This window comes from Balaenoptera acutorostrata, chromosome 18 (genome assembly GCF_949987535.1).
Source record: "Balaenoptera acutorostrata chromosome 18, mBalAcu1.1, whole genome shotgun sequence".
NCBI classification, from domain to species: domain Eukaryota; kingdom Metazoa; phylum Chordata; class Mammalia; order Artiodactyla; family Balaenopteridae; genus Balaenoptera; species Balaenoptera acutorostrata.
In genome coordinates this window covers 67,012,092-67,031,920 of record NC_080081.1, presented here as the reverse complement: position 1 = coordinate 67,031,920, position 19,829 = coordinate 67,012,092, and the positions used below count along the sequence as shown (strand labels likewise).

Sequence of the window (19,829 nt, the reverse complement as noted above, 5' to 3'; positions counted from 1 at the left end):
GGTCCTTGATAGAGCCAGAGCGGAGTTCCAAACACTGGCTAGGTGTAGCCTTCCAAACTAATCCAGACATCTTAATTCAGACCTCGATCACAAAGTAGGGCAGTTTGGTCCAGTTCCCTTTCTTCAAATTCACTTAGTCCAGCATCTATAATTTCTATCACGTATTTCCCTGTTTGAGTCCTATCCCTCACCTCTCCTGACCCTCTCATTTTGAGAAAAGAGAAACAAGATAGCCAGAAAGAAAAGAAATGTAAGTGTTCCTCACCACTTCACTCACTTTGTTATCAGTAAGGTACTAAAAGATACTTACAAGATTTTCAACTCTTAAGAAAGCATCCTGAGTGTCTTCTATATTCCTAAAAGATAGTTTTCCCATTATTATTCTTTAAAAGGTACTCATGATCTGGTTTTCTGTTTGTGTGCATTTTCTCTTGTAAAGATTTTCAGTTTCAGTTTCTTGAATATATGTATGTATACGTTGGTGTATATACTCTTCTATATATATATATATATATATATATATATATATATATATATATATATATATATATATACACATATATACCCCACTAGTGGAGTTAATTAACAATTTGCATTTGCATTTGCTTCTTCAATGGATAAAAGATATTTTCCAGTAGAGCTGGCTAATATCATTAACAGCAGTCAGTTGAGATGTGAATCAGTGACTCCAAGATGTTTTTCTGCTTCCTTCTAAAATTGATGAGTACAGAGCTGCTGTTTATTCATATTCTCATGGGAAGCAGTCACTGATCAGGGTGAGGAAGAAGTACAGACTAGGGAACAATGTGCTCTCAGATTTTTAAAAATCTGTTTATCAGCCTTAAAGTCTTTGTTGCAGCATTATCCTCTTTCCAAAACCCAGCCAAGTCCGTCCTTCCCGTGCCTGTTGTTTTAATAGCTTCAGAAGCATTCTTTTTGGTAAGCCTTTAAATCCCTTATCAGAGTTGGGCAGAACATAGGGTTCAAATATCCACAGGGAGTAAGATCCAACTGCAAATGGGAGGCTGGCGTGGCTCTTTGTACGTTGTTGGTGATTTTAGCTGTATTTTTTTGGAACTGGCCAAAATCCTAATCTTTGCCTCTTCTGACATCTGAGCCCGCATTTGACTAATTAAAAACCAGAGCTGAGGCATTATAGTGTTAAGCCACAAAAATGGCAAAGCATGTGTCTCGAACAATAAATGTGGCCTCTAGGGAACAAGTATACCAGTAATCAGTCGTATTTATTTGAACTTAGTTTCTTTTTCTTGGCAATCTACAAGCTAAAGCATTTACTTTTCCATTCGGATTAGGAAATGGAAGTGCCTTGAACAACCAGAATGTATATAGCTGATAGAAGGAAATCCCTTAATTTTGTTGGTTTTTGCTCCTCAAGATTATGAAGTACAATTCCAACTTTTGGTGTCAAATGTGAACAATTGAAAATTATGTTACTTGGATGTGATTGACACTACACAAGGCTCTCTGCTCACATCTGGATTTTAAATGCTTTATACTTGAAGCCAATTTATCCCAAAGTACATTCTATAGAACAGACTCTCACAGGATAGCTTCAGGAATGGGTTCCCTGGTGAAATGAGATTGAGAAATGCAACACACTCTATCCCTTCCTTGTACATGCTCAGTGACATTCGTATATTAAAGGCCCTAAGAATTGCAGCAGTGAAGAATTCTGTTTACATAGCTTAATCCCAGGATATTTCTCTCCTAGTTGACTCAGAGTGTTTTTTTTTAAACACAACACCGATTAACAGACAGGAAAAATAAGGTTTGAATAAACGTATTCAGGGAAATGCTTCTCTAATTTGATCAGTGGAAGACCATTAAAGGACTGTGTATTCTATACTTTTGGAAAAGGTTTTGGAAAGTATTCTCATTCTTTGTAAAAGCAAAAGAAAGGGGCTGTGTATGTGCACACGTGTATGTGCCAGCACACGTGCATTTGAATAGGTAGTATTTCTCCTTTCAACTACAAAAAAGCATGGAAAGCTGTCTGACCCGTGTCCAGGTTTGTCCTAAAATGACCAGCTCAGACTCCTACAATGACCTTAGGAAGCCTTTCTACTTCGTATTCTCAACTCTCAGGTGTTCTGGTGAAGCCTAATCTCCTGAAAACCTCTAGAAGGGAAATCCTTGCCCACATATTTGATTTCATACTAAAATCCAAGTCATGCATACACTGTCCCTTTGGCATAGTTTGTGCATTTCTCAAGATTCTCACTCCTAACTTCCCTGAGGATTAGCCATAAATTTTGACTGTGTAGGAAAACTACTGGCTCAACTACTTCCTGCAACAAGAGAATAAACTCTTTGTACTGGAAACTTTCCACATCAATGATGGTTTTGAAAGTCTCTGCATATTTATGTAAAAAGAGAAGGCAGGTTTATCATTTGACCACATGTATTATCAGTTCATAAGAAAACATGGAATTTACGGAGAAAAGGCAAATAATATGTTTATGTTAGGTTATATATGTTGATATGTCAGAATACAGTAAGTTTTAGATGATTGACATTTGGGGTCAGATAATTCTAATTCTTTATGCACAGTCAAATCTTGACTGTCCTGTACATTGTAGGGTCCCTAGCCTCCCTGGCCTCTACCCGCTAGACACCAGTAACATTCCCCTCTCTCTCCCCCATTGTGACAACCAACAATGTCTCCCAACATTGACAAATGTCTCCACAGAGGCAAAATCATTAACCCTCTGCCCACCGCTGGGAACTACCCATTTAGACTAGGTTATGAGCTGCAAAGTCAATGTATGGCTTTCCAAGTGTGCCTCTAAAGAGTTTTCTGCAACCCATGAATTCTTTGCAGTAATCATTGTCTCAAGTCTTCAGAATATTCAAATCATGCCACCAGCATTGCATATTAACCAAGTGAAGAAAAATGTGGTTTATCTTGGCCTGAAGGCGAATTTTGTCATACTGAGTCACATTTTATTTTAAGCTGAGAAAGATGGGAGTCAGAGAGAGAAACTTCCCTGTGGCAGTTTTGGCAAAAGTTTGTTTTCAGTCTGCCAGTTCAAGTATTCATGATATTGACTGTTTATGGTGGGCATTTTGGTTAGCCGTTTTATTTATTCTTGGGTAAATTTTAATATCCTAACTATTCCTATTTTATTGTGGACAAAACTTTTATTTTCTTATAGCAATATTCAGACTCATTTGTCTATGAATATTGCTATATTCACAGCAATATTCCACAGCCAGTGGAAGACTCATTTATCTTCCACTGGCAAAAACCTAATTTGAGGAATTCCCTGGCAGACCAGTGGTTAGGGCTCCTGGTCTCATTGCGAGGGACCCCGGGTTCCATCCCTCGTCGGGGAACTAACGTTCCACAAGCCGGCAGCAGCCAAAAATAAATAAATAAATAAACAAACAAACAAACAAATAAATAAATAAATAACATTATTTTTAAAAAAAGAAAACTAATTTGGGGGGTACTTGTGAATGATACCTTTGATTCCTAATCCAACTTTATTCTAACGAGTCCTTGAATAATTCTACCAAACTAATATTTCTTAAAGTAGAATTCAGTTTCTTTCTCTACCCCAAATTTCCTCCATCCACCCCCTGACTACGCCCCCAGCTTATCTCCTCCTTCTCCGCTGTGCTTCCGCAAACCCTGCAGAGCTTGACTATTCTACTGATGAGCACACCAAGCCGTCCTCCTGCACCTGTTTTCCTGTGATTTCTTCCCCTCCGAGTGGCACTGTCCTTCCTCCCCCGCCCCGTGGCACCTCTTGTGTCAAGACTTCTGTGGTCCCAGTTGAATGTCCTCCCGTCCCTCCTCTGAGCCCCAGGTACTGTAGGTTCACCCTTTCACCTTACATGTTGCATTATAAGTGACATATGATTTTTGGTTTACCCTCCTTGCTAGAGTCTGTCTTAACAGAAGGGACTATACGTGAACCATTCTTATTCTTTATAACACGTGTGTTTGCACAGAGCTCTGTTTAAACAAACACGTTGCTGTATGTTGTCTAAATTATTTCCCTGCAAGTTCTGGTGCCCTAAGACCATACCAACTTGTCTTTATACTTATTGTGTCTTTTTTCTTTCTCTTTTGGCAGCTATATATGACAGTAAAATCACCAAGAGCGGCTGTATTTGTAGCTCTGGCATAATTTTAAGGGGATCAGAGCAGTCACCAAAGAGTCTGACTAATTAAATAATGCACAAGTTGAGCACAAAAGCTAGCTTTGCGAAACTAATCTGAAATAAATGAAAGGAAAATGTGAGAACAAACATGACACTGATGGTATTCTACCCCGTTGTCTCTCTCTCTCCCCTCCCCCTCTCTCCCTTTCTCTTTCCTTCCCTCCTCCTTCCGTCCTTCCTTGCTTCCCTCTCTCCTACCTTCCCTGACAGACATCAATGACAAGGCTTTTTTAGTTTGTCACAGGAGCGATAGCCAGGTAACCAGATGTGATATGATTCCACAAATTTCTTTTTAATTTTAAATCTGAAAATCTACAATTTCCAAATCTTGATTTTACTTCTGAGAACAAATACACCTAAGAACATGTTACTGACTCAGATTTGAAAACAGTGACAACAGATTGACCTAAAACTTGAATCTAGCGCTAACATCCTAAGTCAAAATTCACTCACAGTATTTTAATTATAGAATGGCTTTTGTGCTGCCATACCACACTGATCCCTCCATCCTAGCCATCAAATTTAAATTGTGGTAAAAATGTAAACAAGTTAGGTTAAAGGAGGTTTCTTTGTTTAACAGCCAGATTAAGGCACTTCTGGATGTTCCCCCCACCCTTTTATGTATTTGTCTCAAGGTGGATATAACATATTTTCAAAAGATAATCCAAAATAGAGCTCAAACTATAATCCTTGTTAATTGTAATGGTTTCGTCTTCTAGTAATGTGCATGGTGCTTTTATACAAATAGGAAGCAACCTCCCTTCACAGGGAATTAACTAAATGGTGCTAAACTGGTTACTCGGAGAGGTACAGGAGAAGGAACCATTGCTTTCATTTCCCTGCAGAGTCTCCTTGGGGTGAGGGGAGATGTCTGGCTCCACAAAAGGAATTAGGCTCTGGTTTGAACAGAAACCTGAAGGCTATTAAGTTTATTTTGAGAATGTGTTGCCAGGGATCTAACAAATTTATATGTTGCCTCAGGCAGTGCATGCATGAAATCTTGCTACACCAGGTGTTTTGGTTTGCATTTTTTCCTTTCCCCAGAGGCAGGAGAGGGTGTGGTTCTTCTTGACAGACTTAACTCACTTTTGATAAAGTAGTTATTGTTTCTATGAAAGTATGGCAGTTTTAAAATTTTACTCCTATATGCAAATGGGGGGATATGATAGAAAATTATTTGGGGGCTGCTTTACAAAGAAATGGTAAGTCCTCCCACATTTATTTATATATATTATATATATGTATTATAATTTCATTATATGTATTATATGTATGTATATGTATTATAATTTCATATCACTTTAAACACAATTTTTATGATCTTATGCTTAAGCACAGTATTTGAGATCACAGTCTGTTAAATGGAAAGACCAGCTTAGGAGTGAAAACCCCTGGGGATTTATTTCTCTTCTGCAAATAGCTGCTTTGTAATCTTATTCAAATCACAGCCTTACTGGATCTTGGGAAAATGGAGCAGGGAGAAAAGATGCAATCTAGAGTTCGTTCTTGCTCTAAAATGCTTGGAGTTTATACTTGTCTTGTTCAGCAGATAATTATTTCTTGAATTAGTTGGTGTTCTTGTTTAGAATACAGAATCCCACTTTCATTTTCAGAAAAGAGTTTCCTTAGTTACTCATATTACTGCATTAAAATGACTGCGCTAGCTTTTAATTTAGACTGCACGTGATCCTCTCGGAACACGCATGTTGTAAATGAGAGTTCACCTTGAAATTATACGTTTGCGTTGTCTTTTGTCTTCTGTAGAGGTACGTCTGAATTCCTTATCCTAGGCATGCATACCGACAGTGAACACATTCGTTTCACCGGGTTTAAACTCCTAATTAAGAAAGCAAAGTATTGCACAATTAAATCAGGTTTGTTTAAGGAAATATTTTTAAGCCCTAAGCTAAGAGATATAAACTCATGGTTCTCCCCTTATTTTTTTTTAATTTTTTACAGGGGCTGCAAATAAGCACATTCCTTTTTTTTGCTAGGGATGGAGTTGGGGGAAGGGACCATGCTTAGAGAATTGTGCAGGATCCCTGCAGGCTGGGGCTTGCCGACTCTGACCCAGCTGTGGCCCTGATGGAGCACATCATTCAGCCTGGAAGAAGCGTTTTCCTCCCAGTGTCCCTTGCTTTTGGCTATGGCCCCAAATTCATTCAAAAAATAAGAGGGTCATACCCTTAACTTAGGTTAATTTTTCTGATTCAGTCTCAACTATTTCAAAACTGACCTTCATATCCCTTTTTTCCCACTTAATTCTTACCATGTGTCAGCCTTGCTATGAGGGCTTGCTGATGGTAGAGGGAAACACACTCAGATCATCAGTTTTGCTTCTATCCAATGGCACTCATTTAGAAATTAAGTTAAAGCAAATTAAAATTAAGTTAGCGTCACCTGTAAATAGAATATTGACCTAAAGGAAGGACTCTGATTACTCAGAAGTGTAAAAACAATATTAGCAGGTTGAATTTGAACCCTAAGTCGATCACATACGATATCTATAGAATTTAAAGTGAGTAGTTTAACCTGACACTTAACATCATCCATAGAATGTAGAGATGCCTAACCTGCAGGGCTATTGTGAGATGCATTGAGATAACATACAAGACATCAAAATCACCCTGACCATGGCCCCCACTGTGTCCAGTCCTCCTCTCCAAGCATATTCAGGGTCCCCAAAGCTGAACTGACATTCAGCCAGTTTACACCTGCACTCAGGTGAGTTTTAGTTCTTTTGAGCCATTGCCTTTTACGATTGGTCGGCGCCTGTATTGTGCCAATCTTGTTGGTCAAAGGCCATGCTTCTGCCCACAACTAGGTGTTCTCTGCACTCAGCCCAGGGCCATCACCACTCTGCCAGGAATACCAGTTGCCATGTTCAGCCCCCCAATAACAGGGACCTGCCTCTGGCCCCAAGGCCCCCAAAGAGTGGGTGCCAGAGCTGTGGGGTGATCTTTTCTGTCCTATTGAAGGGAAAGGATGTTTAACAGAGTGCTGCTTGGAACCTGGTATAAAAAATAGATTAATTAAGCATCTCTTTAAATTTCCAGTTATGGTTTTCTCTCTTCTGGGACCCATTCGTCCAGGAACCTGGGCTCTAGTTAGAGATGAGTTAATACCCTCTTACTGCACTCTGAACCCCTACTTTGCGCTGATGTTTAAGACTTTGTACAGAGGCTACAATATTGTGCCTGACACATCCATTTTTATAACCATGAGTTCTCTGTTTAGAGGCTCCTCAGAGTCCAAGAAAATCACTTTCCGCAGGGTCTGTTACTCCAGTTTTCCAAGCAAGCAGAAAAAGGCATGAATCCCCATTCTTGGCTGTTGCTTAAACTGAGATTCTAGAACAGACTATCCTAAGATTCTCTAGGATTAGGAGTTATTCTGCATCAGAATTCATTCCATGTATATTATTTTCTAAGAGGTTAAAGATAACCCTATAAGTTACCTAAATTCTCATAATATTTCCAAATTATAACAGGTAGCCATGCAGGGGAAGCCGTCCACCCTTTACCCGTGAGCCATGACTGTGTCTGAAGCCTAGTGCTATACTGACCAGGGACAGATCTTGGAGGGAGGCCAGGGCTGCCGATCCGAGAATGCAGTAAGGATTCATTTCAGCTCACACTCCTGGGCATGAGCCAGGGGAAGGATTGATTAAAGGAAGGCCAAGTGTGTGTGGAGGAAGAACACTTCCACTCCCCGCGCCCCATTGTGCCCTGTCCCAAAAGACTAACCTCTTGTGATTTGTATTGAGTAGACACAATTGATTCTTGTTCTTCGCAGTAATGTTCTATAAAATCACTGTGAATACTAAAAGATAGCTCCCAGGGGAAATACAGAGGTATATTCCCTGCAAGCCTCTGGTCATACATTTCATCAACCGATCAATACACAACCTTGTTTTCCGTGTGTTTCTGTTTAAAGACACCTTATTTGATATATATGTTGTTGATCCATTAACATTGAACTCGTGGTCATCGGACTGTAACTCGTGCCTGAATGACGCTTATGGAACATGTGTATTTTCCCCGTAAGGGCTCACCGCACCCTTCTTGTGCTCAGGAACACTGGACAGCACTTCAGCACTATGACTGGGGGCTATTTCAATAGAGAAATCACCAACGAAAAGCACAAAGATGTGGCACTAAACGGACGGTGAAAAGGACACTTGTTTACAGTACGAGAGCTGAAACAAGAACACTGAGAGTCAGATGATGCACATTTTTCAAAACTGCTCTGCAAGTGTCCAGCAAGCCCACAAAATAAATGTTATCAAGTGGATGAATTCTTAAATATGGAATCCCAGAATAATTAGAATTTTCTGTGTATTAACCTCTTGTAGAGTAGATGACTGGGAATTCAAGTCTTTGGAACCTCGTGTATGAATACCCATTATTTACACATTACGGGTATATGTGTGATCAAACCATGTCCCGAAGGAATGAAACTACACATATTAAAGCAGATTGTGATCAGCCCCATCTCCACCTCCGCATCACACGGTAACTTCTTTAGAGCCTACCAAAGAATAGAGGGTAGAGTGGAAACTAATCCATGCTTGAGCTCAATTCTATGTAACTTGTATGACAACGGCCAAGATATCACAGCTCCATGTCTGCTTTTTTATTAGGAAGGGTGTGCTTATAAGTGCCTTGCGTGAGAATAGCCTAAAAGACCTCTACATGAGTGTGACTATCCATAGAGGTCAATGTGTGTTGTGCCTATTTCTCTCCACCTCTGGGTCTTTGTCATGCTACTTGTCTTTCTATACATTTCTATGTATATTCTTTACATGTCTTTGTGGATCTGACCCCCTGTGCTATGCTGCCGCTTTTTCAGAATGTGTATAGTAGTGGGAATGGCGTGGGTAGGTGTGTACAAAATGGAGGAAGAAAATAATATCCCAATTATCAAAAGTTGTATTGCAGCAATTTTGGAAAAGATTATTGGACTAAATCCTTGGAGTTACTAAATAGTCAGCAAAATTATAAAATCTCTTGACAATTTTTCTGGGTCTGTCTGCCAGTTCTTCTGGAGTTCCGTAGGTCATACTAAGGCACAGCTGCCCTGAGATCAAGACTCTTCATCTCTGGGGGTCTGGGTCAGGATTAGCACCACTACCACCCCTTCCCAGGGCAGATTTTGAATGCATCTTGACCACTCTCTCTTTGTCTTTAATATCTAATTACTTAAATAGGAAACGGAGAAGGAAATAAATATTGAGTAAATGTCCTGAGCTCCTATCAAATTCTTTGAAGTTCCCTTTCTACTGGATTTCTTATCTCTGTTCTTATACTTAATCTTCCAGGAACACTTCCCCTCCCCCCGCCCCCATCCAGCTTTTTAAAATAGCTGTATACTTGATTTCCAGGTCAGCTTCCAGGCTGAACTTCAGGCAAATGGAGTTGTGGCAAGCTAGAAAATCTTAGCAGGTTGGAAAAATATTACCAATGGATCATTTTCTATTGGTAGCTAACTTTTCTTCAAGAAAAAAAAAATTGTCAAAGCTAAATGGACACCCAGAAATGATCCTTATTTAAGCACAAGTCAAAGTCATGACACTAGTTTCGTATTGAAAAAAGTATGCTCTGTCTTTACAGAAATCAGGCAGCCCTAAGTTCCTAGGGAGGGCTAATTGAAGCTTGTGACTCTTTGTTATTCTAAAAAAACTTGTGTTCCCATTGAAAAAGAAGATGAAGATGACTAAAGACCAGCTGGAAAAGTTCAAAAGAGGTCTTTTCATCAAAACCTTAATGGCTGTGGTGTCAGGGTTTGGGGACAAAACATTTGGGAGTGTAGTTATCAGCTGTCAAGCACCTGTTGTATGGATTTATGACAAAAGTTACAGACTTTAATTTGTTTCCAATGAGATGTTGAGACTAGCTCCTTGAGCATCATAGATGACAGAATCTATTTTAGAAAAGCAAAGAATCACATTGAAGTGAAACTTTGCTGGTTTTTTAAGTTGTTTAACTTCATCTGAAGTTTCACATTCAGTAAGCTGTGGCTATTGTTATTAAAAGTGTCAACAATGATTATTCCCACTTTGAGGTTTTAGAGGAATTTACTTGGTAGGTAATTAATGAATAAATAACATGTCTTTCCATTCTTTAGATAAAATATGGAGTTCCATTGTGCAAGGCAATTTTAATAATGAGAGTTACAATAAACTTCAGCTTAGTTCCTCAGATCCTTATATCACTCCTGCATAATATAAGTAGTGCCTAAGATTTTACAGATTCTGAAATGCAATATGATTTGCGTATGTAGAACTCAGAAGAGTTAGGTAGTATTTAATCCTATTCAGAGTTAAGCTTTATACATTTAACTTTGTAGTCTCTAGCAAAATATCTACTTAAAAATCCCCAATGTAGAGTGAATGTGGAACCTTTAAAACAATTGCCAGGAGCATGTCACTGTCTTGCAAAGCAAAGTTTCTCAGTATTGTTTTTGAATTTTATTTCAAATAAAATCTGAAAGTGGTCGACATATAAAATCCTTGGCAAACTCGTTCAGCTGTGTGTCACTTGAAACCCCTGATTAACCAGTAACCGGGCACCCTCCTCCTTCCAGAACATAAGCACCAACCGGAAAATAAGTTTTATAATTTATAATTTGTAAGTAGAGATGAAATTAGCTATCCTTAAGACCATCTTCATAATGGAATGGAAGGGTTAAACAGACCTTTTGTCATCAATAACCCCTGGAGGTATGATCTAGACAAACACAAATTCCAGTAATTCACATTCATAGGTAATCATTTAAAATCTTTACACAGTGTTCATAGAAGTATGCAAGACATTTTAGAAAGAGTGTCATTAAAAATAATTTTTGGGCTTCCCTGGTGGCGCAGTGGTTAAGAATCCACCTGCCAATGCAGGGGACACGGGTTCGAGCCCTGGTCCAGGAAGGTCCCACATGCCACAGAGCAACTAAGCCCGTGCGCCACAACTACTGAGCCTGCGAGCTACAGCTACTGAAGCCCATGCGCCTAGAGCCCGTGCTCCGCAAAAAGAGAAGCCACCGCAATGAGAAGCCTGTGCATCACAGTGAAGGGTAGCCCCGGCTCGCCGCAACTAGAGAAAGCTCACGCAGCAGCGAAGACCCAGTGCAGCCAAAAATAAATAAATTAAATTAATTAATTTTAAAAAAATAATTTTATTTAGGGAATTCCCTGGTGGTCCAGTGGCTAGGACTCAGTACTCTCACTGCCAGGGCCCAAATTCGATCCCTGGTCGGGGAACTAAGATCCCACAAGCCATGCAGCACGGCCAAAAAATTTTTTTAATTTAAAAATTTAAAAATTAAAGAAATTAAAAATAAAAGTAAAAATTAAAAAAATAATTTTATTAAGAGAAAACGACTCAGTGCTACAAAGGATATGTTACATTTATATAGGATATTTTTATTGCCCATTAAATGAAGCACTACTGAACTTCTTTCAACCAAGACATTAGAGTGTCTAATTCATTAAATTGGCATTTTTCTAACAGTAAGCAAAATGAACTCCCTGCCCTCCTGGATCATGGGTTACAATGGGAGGAGACAGAGTGAACAAACAAAAAAGAAAGCATAAATGGGGTATGAGGTTATGGAAAGCACGGGAGGGAAAAATTACCCAGAATAAAGGAGCTAGAGAATTCTGGGGTTTCCACTGGTGTTTGCTGTGTCATATTAAGTGTCAAGGAAAGACCTCATTGACTCAAGATTCTTAACACATGTAATATTTAGAAAAAGGGTAACATCAAATCTTAAAATTAGCTAAAAATTGTTAAAGAAATAGAGAAATGGTATGCTTAGTGATCTCATTCTTAGATATAGGGGAAAGAAATAGGAAGAAAGTATACAGAATTATAATAAAATTCATTTGTTAAACACAAGAATTACCAAATAAGTCAGAGGTTATTAATCACAAGTCAAGTAAAACTGTAGTATGTGCTTTGTTTTTGTAAGCTGAGAACTGTTATGAAATAAGGAATAAAATAGGAGTCACAAAGTAGCCATTTTATTACCAAAAGTCATACTTATCCATAGGATTTTTAGTCAAGGAAGAAGTCTTTAGATCTCATTGTGTTCCAGGCACTATGTTCGATTTGGACGCTAGAAAGATGAATTTGACCTGTGCTTGTCCTGGGGAAGTGCGCTCAGGCAGTTAGTGGCAGAATACACATGAAGATAAAAGAATTACAATCACTCTGATTGGAGATACAGAAGAAGTATACACTGCATGATAAGCCAGGCTTCCTGAGCTTTAGGTGAGCTGGACCTAAACAAATTGCAAGGAGGAGTAGGAAGCTAAAGATATTCTGGGCAGAAGACTTCCCACATGCAAAAAGCATGTGGGAAGAACACAGTGAGAAGCTAGATATGACCAGCTGTTTCTCTCCGTGGAGAAGTGATGGGATGTGAAGCTGTAGGTATTTGGATGGACAGGAGTGGCTTGGTACAGCATGACAAGAAGTTTGGAATAAAATCTAGGACTTGATGGAGCAGCAGTCTAATAGAGAGAGACGTGTGGCATAAGGTTGTTTTCAAGTAATGGTTAGTTGAGAAATCAGAAAGGTTTTATGTATTACCTTAATTGATTAAATGTTATTCTATTCTTGTTGTTGGTCTATGACTTTCTAGAGGAAATGTTCCCAGTAATAGAACATAAACACAATAATGTAAAAAAGTATTTTTAAAGACAATAAGACCAAGTGTTGGCAATGGTGAAAGAATGCATGCCAGTCTCAATCTCTGACAAAAATGAGTGCGATTAGTAAATGTGTACAATGAAACAATATGAGAGGATATCTGCTAAAGCACAAAACTGCACAAAATAATCAATAGGTGAAAAACTGCAGAGTCACAGAGATGAGAGGGCTGGGGTCGCTGCAGGAGGCTTCATGAAGGGGATGGTAAAGGGAGCCTTTGAGGAGTAGAAGGTGCAAGCAGAAGAATGATGGGGGTTATCCCTGTAGGCAAAAGGACAGAAGTGACAGAAAGAGTGACGGTGGCAAATCCATGCAGCAGCAAGACTCTTGGATGGACCTCAGAGTGAGCAGATTAGAGACAATGGGAAGAAGACAGGGCAGGGCAGGTGAAACCAGAAATCTGCAAAGGTAGCCTGATGGCTTGATGTGTGCAGCAGCTGTAGGGAGACGGGGCAAAGGAGGACTGAGTGCAGATGGGCTTAAGGCAGGTTAGTAGTCGGGCAGTGGGTGTGCAGGGTGGACTTGAGCATGCGTGGAGTGAGCTGGGGGAGCGAGCTAGCTTTTGTTGAAGGATGCTACGTATGTACCACACTGGACTGCATGGATATATGGGTTATCTCACTTGATCCTCACAGCAGACACAGGCATTAATTAATATGACCCTCATTTGATTCTCCAGATAAGGAAACAGAGGTCTAGGGAAGAAACTTGCTCAAAGTCAGACAGCACATAAGAATGAAGTGGGCTATGGACTCCAGTTCTGGGGAGTCCCCAGCTTGTGGCCCCTCCTTTCCAGAACAGTACCCAGTGTCTAAGACATGGCAGGCATAATAAGTTCTTTTTTTAAGTGGGTCTTTTTTTTTTTCTCTTCCTTTTTTTTTTTTTTTAATTAATTAATTAATTTTTTTAATGGCTGTGTTGGGTCTGCGTTTCTGTGCGAGGGCTTTCTCTAGTTGCGGCGAGCGGGGGCCACTCTTCATCGCGGTGCGCGGGCCTCTCACTATCGCGGCCTCTTTTGTTGCGGAGCACAGGCTCCAGATGCGCAGGCTCAGTCATTGTGGCTCACGGGCCCAGTTGCTCCGTGGCATGTGGGATCTTCCCAGACCAGGGCTCGAACCCGTGTCCCCTGCATTGGTAGGCAGATTCTCAACCACTGCGCCACCAGGGAAGCCCCATAATAAGTTCTTAAGGACAAAATGTGGAATGAACTTCCTGTTCTCCAATCTATTTATATTTTAGATTTTTAAAATTAACGAAAAATTGACAGGTCCATAATCCCATCAATTTAAAACAGCAAGCAGCTCCATATTTGTAATGTTTCATGTTACTACGTCACTGCATACACAGTATCAATACCATTTGTTTCTGTATTTTGTGTTTTAAGTATTTCAACAAAAAATTCTTTTTTTTTTTTGTTTAATGACTGAATCGTATTTCATTGATTTGATGTACCATAAATAAACTCTAAGATTTTTGGTTTGAGGGCTATTATAGAAAATATTGCAATGAATAGTCGCTTACAAATAGATTTTTGCTTCTCGCACAGAAGGACTTACAAGATCAAATGGTATGAACATCTTTTTGTCTCTTGCACACATTGCCACGTAGCTGTCTAAATGGCTCGGTGCTAATTTACAATTTAAACAGCAATAAATAAGAAAACCAATTTCCCTAAATAATTTCGGCTGTTCTGGGTATTCTTTTTAATCTTTAGTACATGTCAATTCATAACTCAAAGACACTGCAATTTTTTTTTTAATTTCTAGCAAAGATGAACATTTTTTTCATGTGTTTGTTAATTATGTTTTCTTTCCCACGTGCGGATTTTTTGCTCTCAATCTGTTAAAGCCTTGATGTTTTCCTGTCTCGTTTCTTTTTCTCTAGTGTAGCCCTGTATGAACTCAGAAGAGAAGAAACTGGAATTAAAATTGTGCCTCTAGCTGTGTTTATTATTTGGGCTTTTTTCCACCCTTTTACAGAAAGACTTAGAAATTATCGATGCCTTTGTGTATAAGCCTCACCTTACTCTGAAATAATTGGTGTAGATCAAAGGAAGTAGAGGGATACAGGCATAGTGATCAGCTGATAACCATTTCTCTTTTCTTTCACCTAGCAGAGCAGCTTTCACATTAGAGAGATCACACACATTTTCTCCTGATAGGCGGCCAGCTCCATTTTGGTGGGAAGGTGGGAGGAGAAAGCCTTATCTTCAGAGTAGAATGGAATCAATGAAAAGACCTGTCTGTTTGCTTTAAGGAATGGAGTGGAATCTAGTGGGGAAGGGAGGTGGAGAAGGGATATTTGTTTTTCCTTAAGTGGTTATAATTAAAGCCTTCCACCCAATTGCTCAGTGAACCAGAAAAAGGTATTTGTGAAGTTGTGTGTGTGTGTTTAACATCACAAAAGAGCCCTGCAGCTTTCTTTATAGAAAAACTTGCTCTCCAGCGGCACCTTGTGGGGAATGAGTCATCCTGCAACTTGGATACTTGACTTCATGATTAAACAAAATTGCTTCTGGTAGTTCTGTGTTCTTTCCCTCTGACCCACTTCCCCTGCTAAAGATCAAGGGATTTTGCAAAGAATTATGTCAGTTGTTGTATTTCTGTATAACAGTCAGTGAACAGTAAGCTGTATCTCCATGTATGTATTCTAGATTGTGAATCAAACCAAGTAGCTAGAGTGATTTGTCATGTTGCATCATTAAAGTCGTCTTTGGAATGTCTAAGGTTATTCATTCGAGAAACCATTAATTCAAGGCTTTAAATTTTTGTTTTCCAGGTGGAAATAAGTTAACCAAGCAGCATTTTCGTCTGAATTGGGCATGGATCTCCTTTGAAAAGGAATATTACTTGATCGATGAGGACTCCAAATTTCTAGATGTCGTACTTAAACGTAGAGGTTATTTGGGAGAGACTTCCTTTATAAGTAAGTTTAATTTGCATTTCTTCTCAAGATCCCATTTTTCTAGCAAAATTCATAATTTTACAATGATTAAAAATGTTTAGTTTTCTGCTCTAGTTTTAAAGCTTAGGGAGACATTGATAGTTAAATGTTCTTTACTAAAGAAACATGCCAAAAGTTTTGTGTTGGGGCTAAATCAAAGAGACAAAGGCTGAAAAAATAGGAAGTATGTAATCAAAATATATATCTCTTCAAATCTTCTACCTGCATATGATATTTCTCTGATATAAAATAACTTTACAAAATGACAGTAATCGCTCATAAATTAATATAACTTAAATGTCACTAGATCTTAGAATAGGCTTAGGCAAATCGGTAATTTATAAGATAAATTCCTGCTGAAATATAAATTTATGAAGGCTACTTTAATACTAAGTAAACAAAAAACTGTTCAGTGACCTATTAGACATTGAAGTATAATTTACTATCTGTTTGTTGCATTTGAATGCTCTGGTAGGTCACTAAAAGTTTCAAAAACCCTAACACTACATAAAAGCGCTACATAACAGATAAATGTGACTTTTCTTCCCAACAGTAAGGTGTTAAATACTAATCCTTTTCTGCTGCCTTACCCTTTTAAATAAAATCAACAAGGACCTACTGAATAGCATAGGGAACTCTATATGGGAAAAGAATCTGAAAAAGAATGGATATATATATATATGTATAACTGAATCACTTTGCTGTACACCTGAAACTAACACAACATTGTAAATCAACTATACTCCAATATAAAATAATTTTTTTTAAAAAGAGTCAAAAGCAAATGAGTAAACCTTTTTTCAACTCCAAGCTCACATTCAATTACATGTAAGCATAAAATAGAGAAAAGTAGGTATATTAGTCATTTTAAGCAGTAATATAATCAGCACAAAATATTTGGCATGGTGATGAAAAATAATAGCACCCCAGGTAATTCTATTATTTTTGGTACCGTGTGTTATATAGACATCTAGGCTGATAGAGTTTTCATGGGGTGAAAGAGCTTTCATTGTGAGTATCAACTAAGGTAGGAATCTAGGAAAATGCTGGCAAAATAAGTTGATAACCCTGTGTTTGTTTCCAAAATGATTATTTGAAATTTTGCTGGTCCATGAAATTCAAAAGCCTTAAACAATAGATCCCTATCAACACACACACACACACACACACACACACACACACACGCCCACACACGCATATTCTACACACCATACTTTTGCCATGAGCTCTATCCCCACCCACCTGCCATGATTTCCACTGATGCTGGGATGCTGGATATTAATTATCCCTTATTTCAAAAATGCTTTTTGTTTTTTAACTTTAGGTGAGGGTTTTCACATTATGCTTTACTGACCCCTCAAGGCTACTCTGGCTTCAGGAGTGCTGGCCCACCTGCAGACCCATCTGGCAGCTCTGCTTTTATCATCTTTACTTGCCTGTGCCTCTTTGTAGGCGGTCATTTACAATCTGTGTTTAACCTTCTAGAGCACAGTGAATTCTCTTGTTGCCCTCAAAGAGGCATGTTCTTTCTGCGCACACACGTGTGCCCTTCAGATCAGGAATTTCATTCTGTCTTACATATTGTCAGTCAGAGATGCACCTTAACTCTGCTTTGTGCTTGAAAATATAGCAGATAATTAACAGGGAAAGTAATAACTAAAAGACAGAGCACCTTAGCAGTTCTTAAGGATGCTTTCATCTATTTGTGTTTTACCTAAATTCCCACTCCTAGTGCGTATATTTAGTTATTCACTCACATACGGCCCCTTGATAGCAATGGGAAAGTTAATGGTTGAAAAATATTTTTAAAACTATCTTTTCAGATTTTTCTCTCTGTTGCCCTTTTTTAAGCTGAATGCTAAGATATTGAACGAGCTTCTTTTTTTCTCCTGAAGTTATTTTTTCAATGAACTATTATTTCCTGCAGGTGTGGAGATGATTCATAATTCTAAAAAGGCTCTATAGCTCTACTTGGTTAACCTCACACGGTTACTTAGTAACCCGGGGTGATAGAAAGTTGGAAAGACTTCTGTGTGTGGCCCATACCCATCAATCATTGAAGATGGTAATAGAATTCATGCTAGGACTGGGAATGGAAAAGTCAGGTTAAAGCAAAGGGTAGCCCTGTAGAAGTTCTGCAATGGATATGTTTCGTCTTACTGTTCCCCTACAACCTCCAATTTCATGTATGGAGGTTTAGAATTAGATAGTTTGTATTATAGCTAAAGACAGAATACCATTTACCTTCAGGCACACAGTTAATAAATCATGAATTCTGTACATGTATTTTCTCAGAGATAATTGTTCATTTTATAACCATTATAACCCAATAATAAATTAAATATGTATTTGCATCTCACAAAAAAATTTCAGTTTCAAAGATCTTATTGCTCCCAGTTACTGAACATGCATTAAATGCAAGATATTCCACTAATCACATTAAGTACTTTACCCATCTCTTTTACTCTTTACAATCTTTTTTTTTTTAATTGATTAGTCCTGAGATAGTTCCTAACCAGTCTTTTTTTTTTAATTTTATTTATTTATTTATTTATTTATTTATTTATTTATGGCTGTGTTGGGTCTTCGTTGCTGCGCGCGGGCTTTCTCTAGTTGCGGCAAGCAGGGGCTACTCTTTGTTGTGGTGCGCGGGCTTCTCATTGCGGTGGCTTCTCTTGTTGCGGAGCACAGGCTCTAGGCGCACGGGCTCAGTAGTTGTGGCTTGCGGGCTCTAAAGCGCAGGCTCAGTAGTTGTGGTGCACGGGCTTAGTTGCTCCGCGGCATGTGAGATCTTCCCGGACCAGGGCTCGAACCTGTGTCCCCTGCACTGGCAGGCGGATTCTTAACCACTGCGCCAACAGGGAAGCCCTCTTTACAATCTTTTATTCACTAACTCACCTAGTATTTTCTTGAGTGCTTGCTACGTGCCAGACACTGTGTTAGGTAATGGACTGTGTGGTGATAATAATGATAGCTCATTTATTGAGTTATTATTACAGGCCAGCCCTGGTTCTCAACACCTCACATAGTCAACCCCAAGAAAAGTAGGTCATTATATCCCCTGTTATACAGGTAAGGAAACAGAAAGGTTGTCATATCCCCAAAGTTACATAGCTACTAAGGCCAGAAGTGAGATTTGGCTCCGGGGCAGATTCTCTTAACTACCACCCCACAGCACTTCCTAAATCCTCTGCAACCGAGGAATTTAACTTGCCTATGATTTCATAGCCGCTATGTGGCAGAGGTAGGATTGAAGTCTAACCTCTCATTCTAAAGTACCTTGCTTAACCCCCATACCATTTTTCCATGCCACAGGAAAAGATGCAATTGTGGTTTCATTTAGTAAATCAAAGTAATATGTTTTGTTTAATAATTATCTTTGAAAAAAGAAGCATAAATTTAAGCCCAATTTATAAGCCTTTTAATTTCCAGAATTCTTTTTGCCCCATGTAATAAAATTTTTTAATATGTATGGTTTACTAGCTGAATATTTGTATCTCCAAGTAAGAGCAAAATTTTCGAACATTGAGTGTGTGACTGTCTTGTCTACCACATTAAAGTATGAACTAATCTGTCTCCTTCACAATCTATACACCATTTCTTCATCCTTTATTAAAATTGGGCACCTATGTAAGAGTGCCTCGTGGAGGTATGATGTATTTAGTATGTATCTACCCACCCTCAGATCTTAATGCACGTAAGACTTACATGGGGATCTTGCTAAAATGTTGGTTCTGATTGAGTAGGTCTGGGGTAGGGTTTGCAATTCTGCATTTCTAACAAGCGCCCAGATCTGGTCCATGCTGCTGGCCCATGGACCACACATTTAGTAACAAGGTAGACTAGCCCTGCACTTAGAATAGGTACTATGTGTTAATTATGAAAAGGGAATCTTTATTTTTGACCCCAGGTAAATTTAACATTCCATCTTGGTCTTATTGTACCTTTTAAAATAGACGACATGCCCTTCGTTGTTTTCTCATGTTT

General features: G+C 38.8%; 1 protein-coding gene across 2 annotated transcripts in view; it reads left to right on the top strand.

The window, feature by feature from the left end:
- The window catches only part of FREM2 (FRAS1 related extracellular matrix 2), a 145,658-nt gene that overhangs the window by 51,045 nt on the left and 74,784 nt on the right, over positions 1-19,829 (top strand). For both annotated transcript variants that reach the window (XM_007193672.2, XM_057532751.1), the window contains exon 3: positions 15,678-15,824. In XM_007193672.2, coding sequence (XP_007193734.2) covers positions 15,678-15,824 — 147 coding nt within the window. The remainder of the gene's footprint in view (positions 1-15,677; positions 15,825-19,829) is intronic.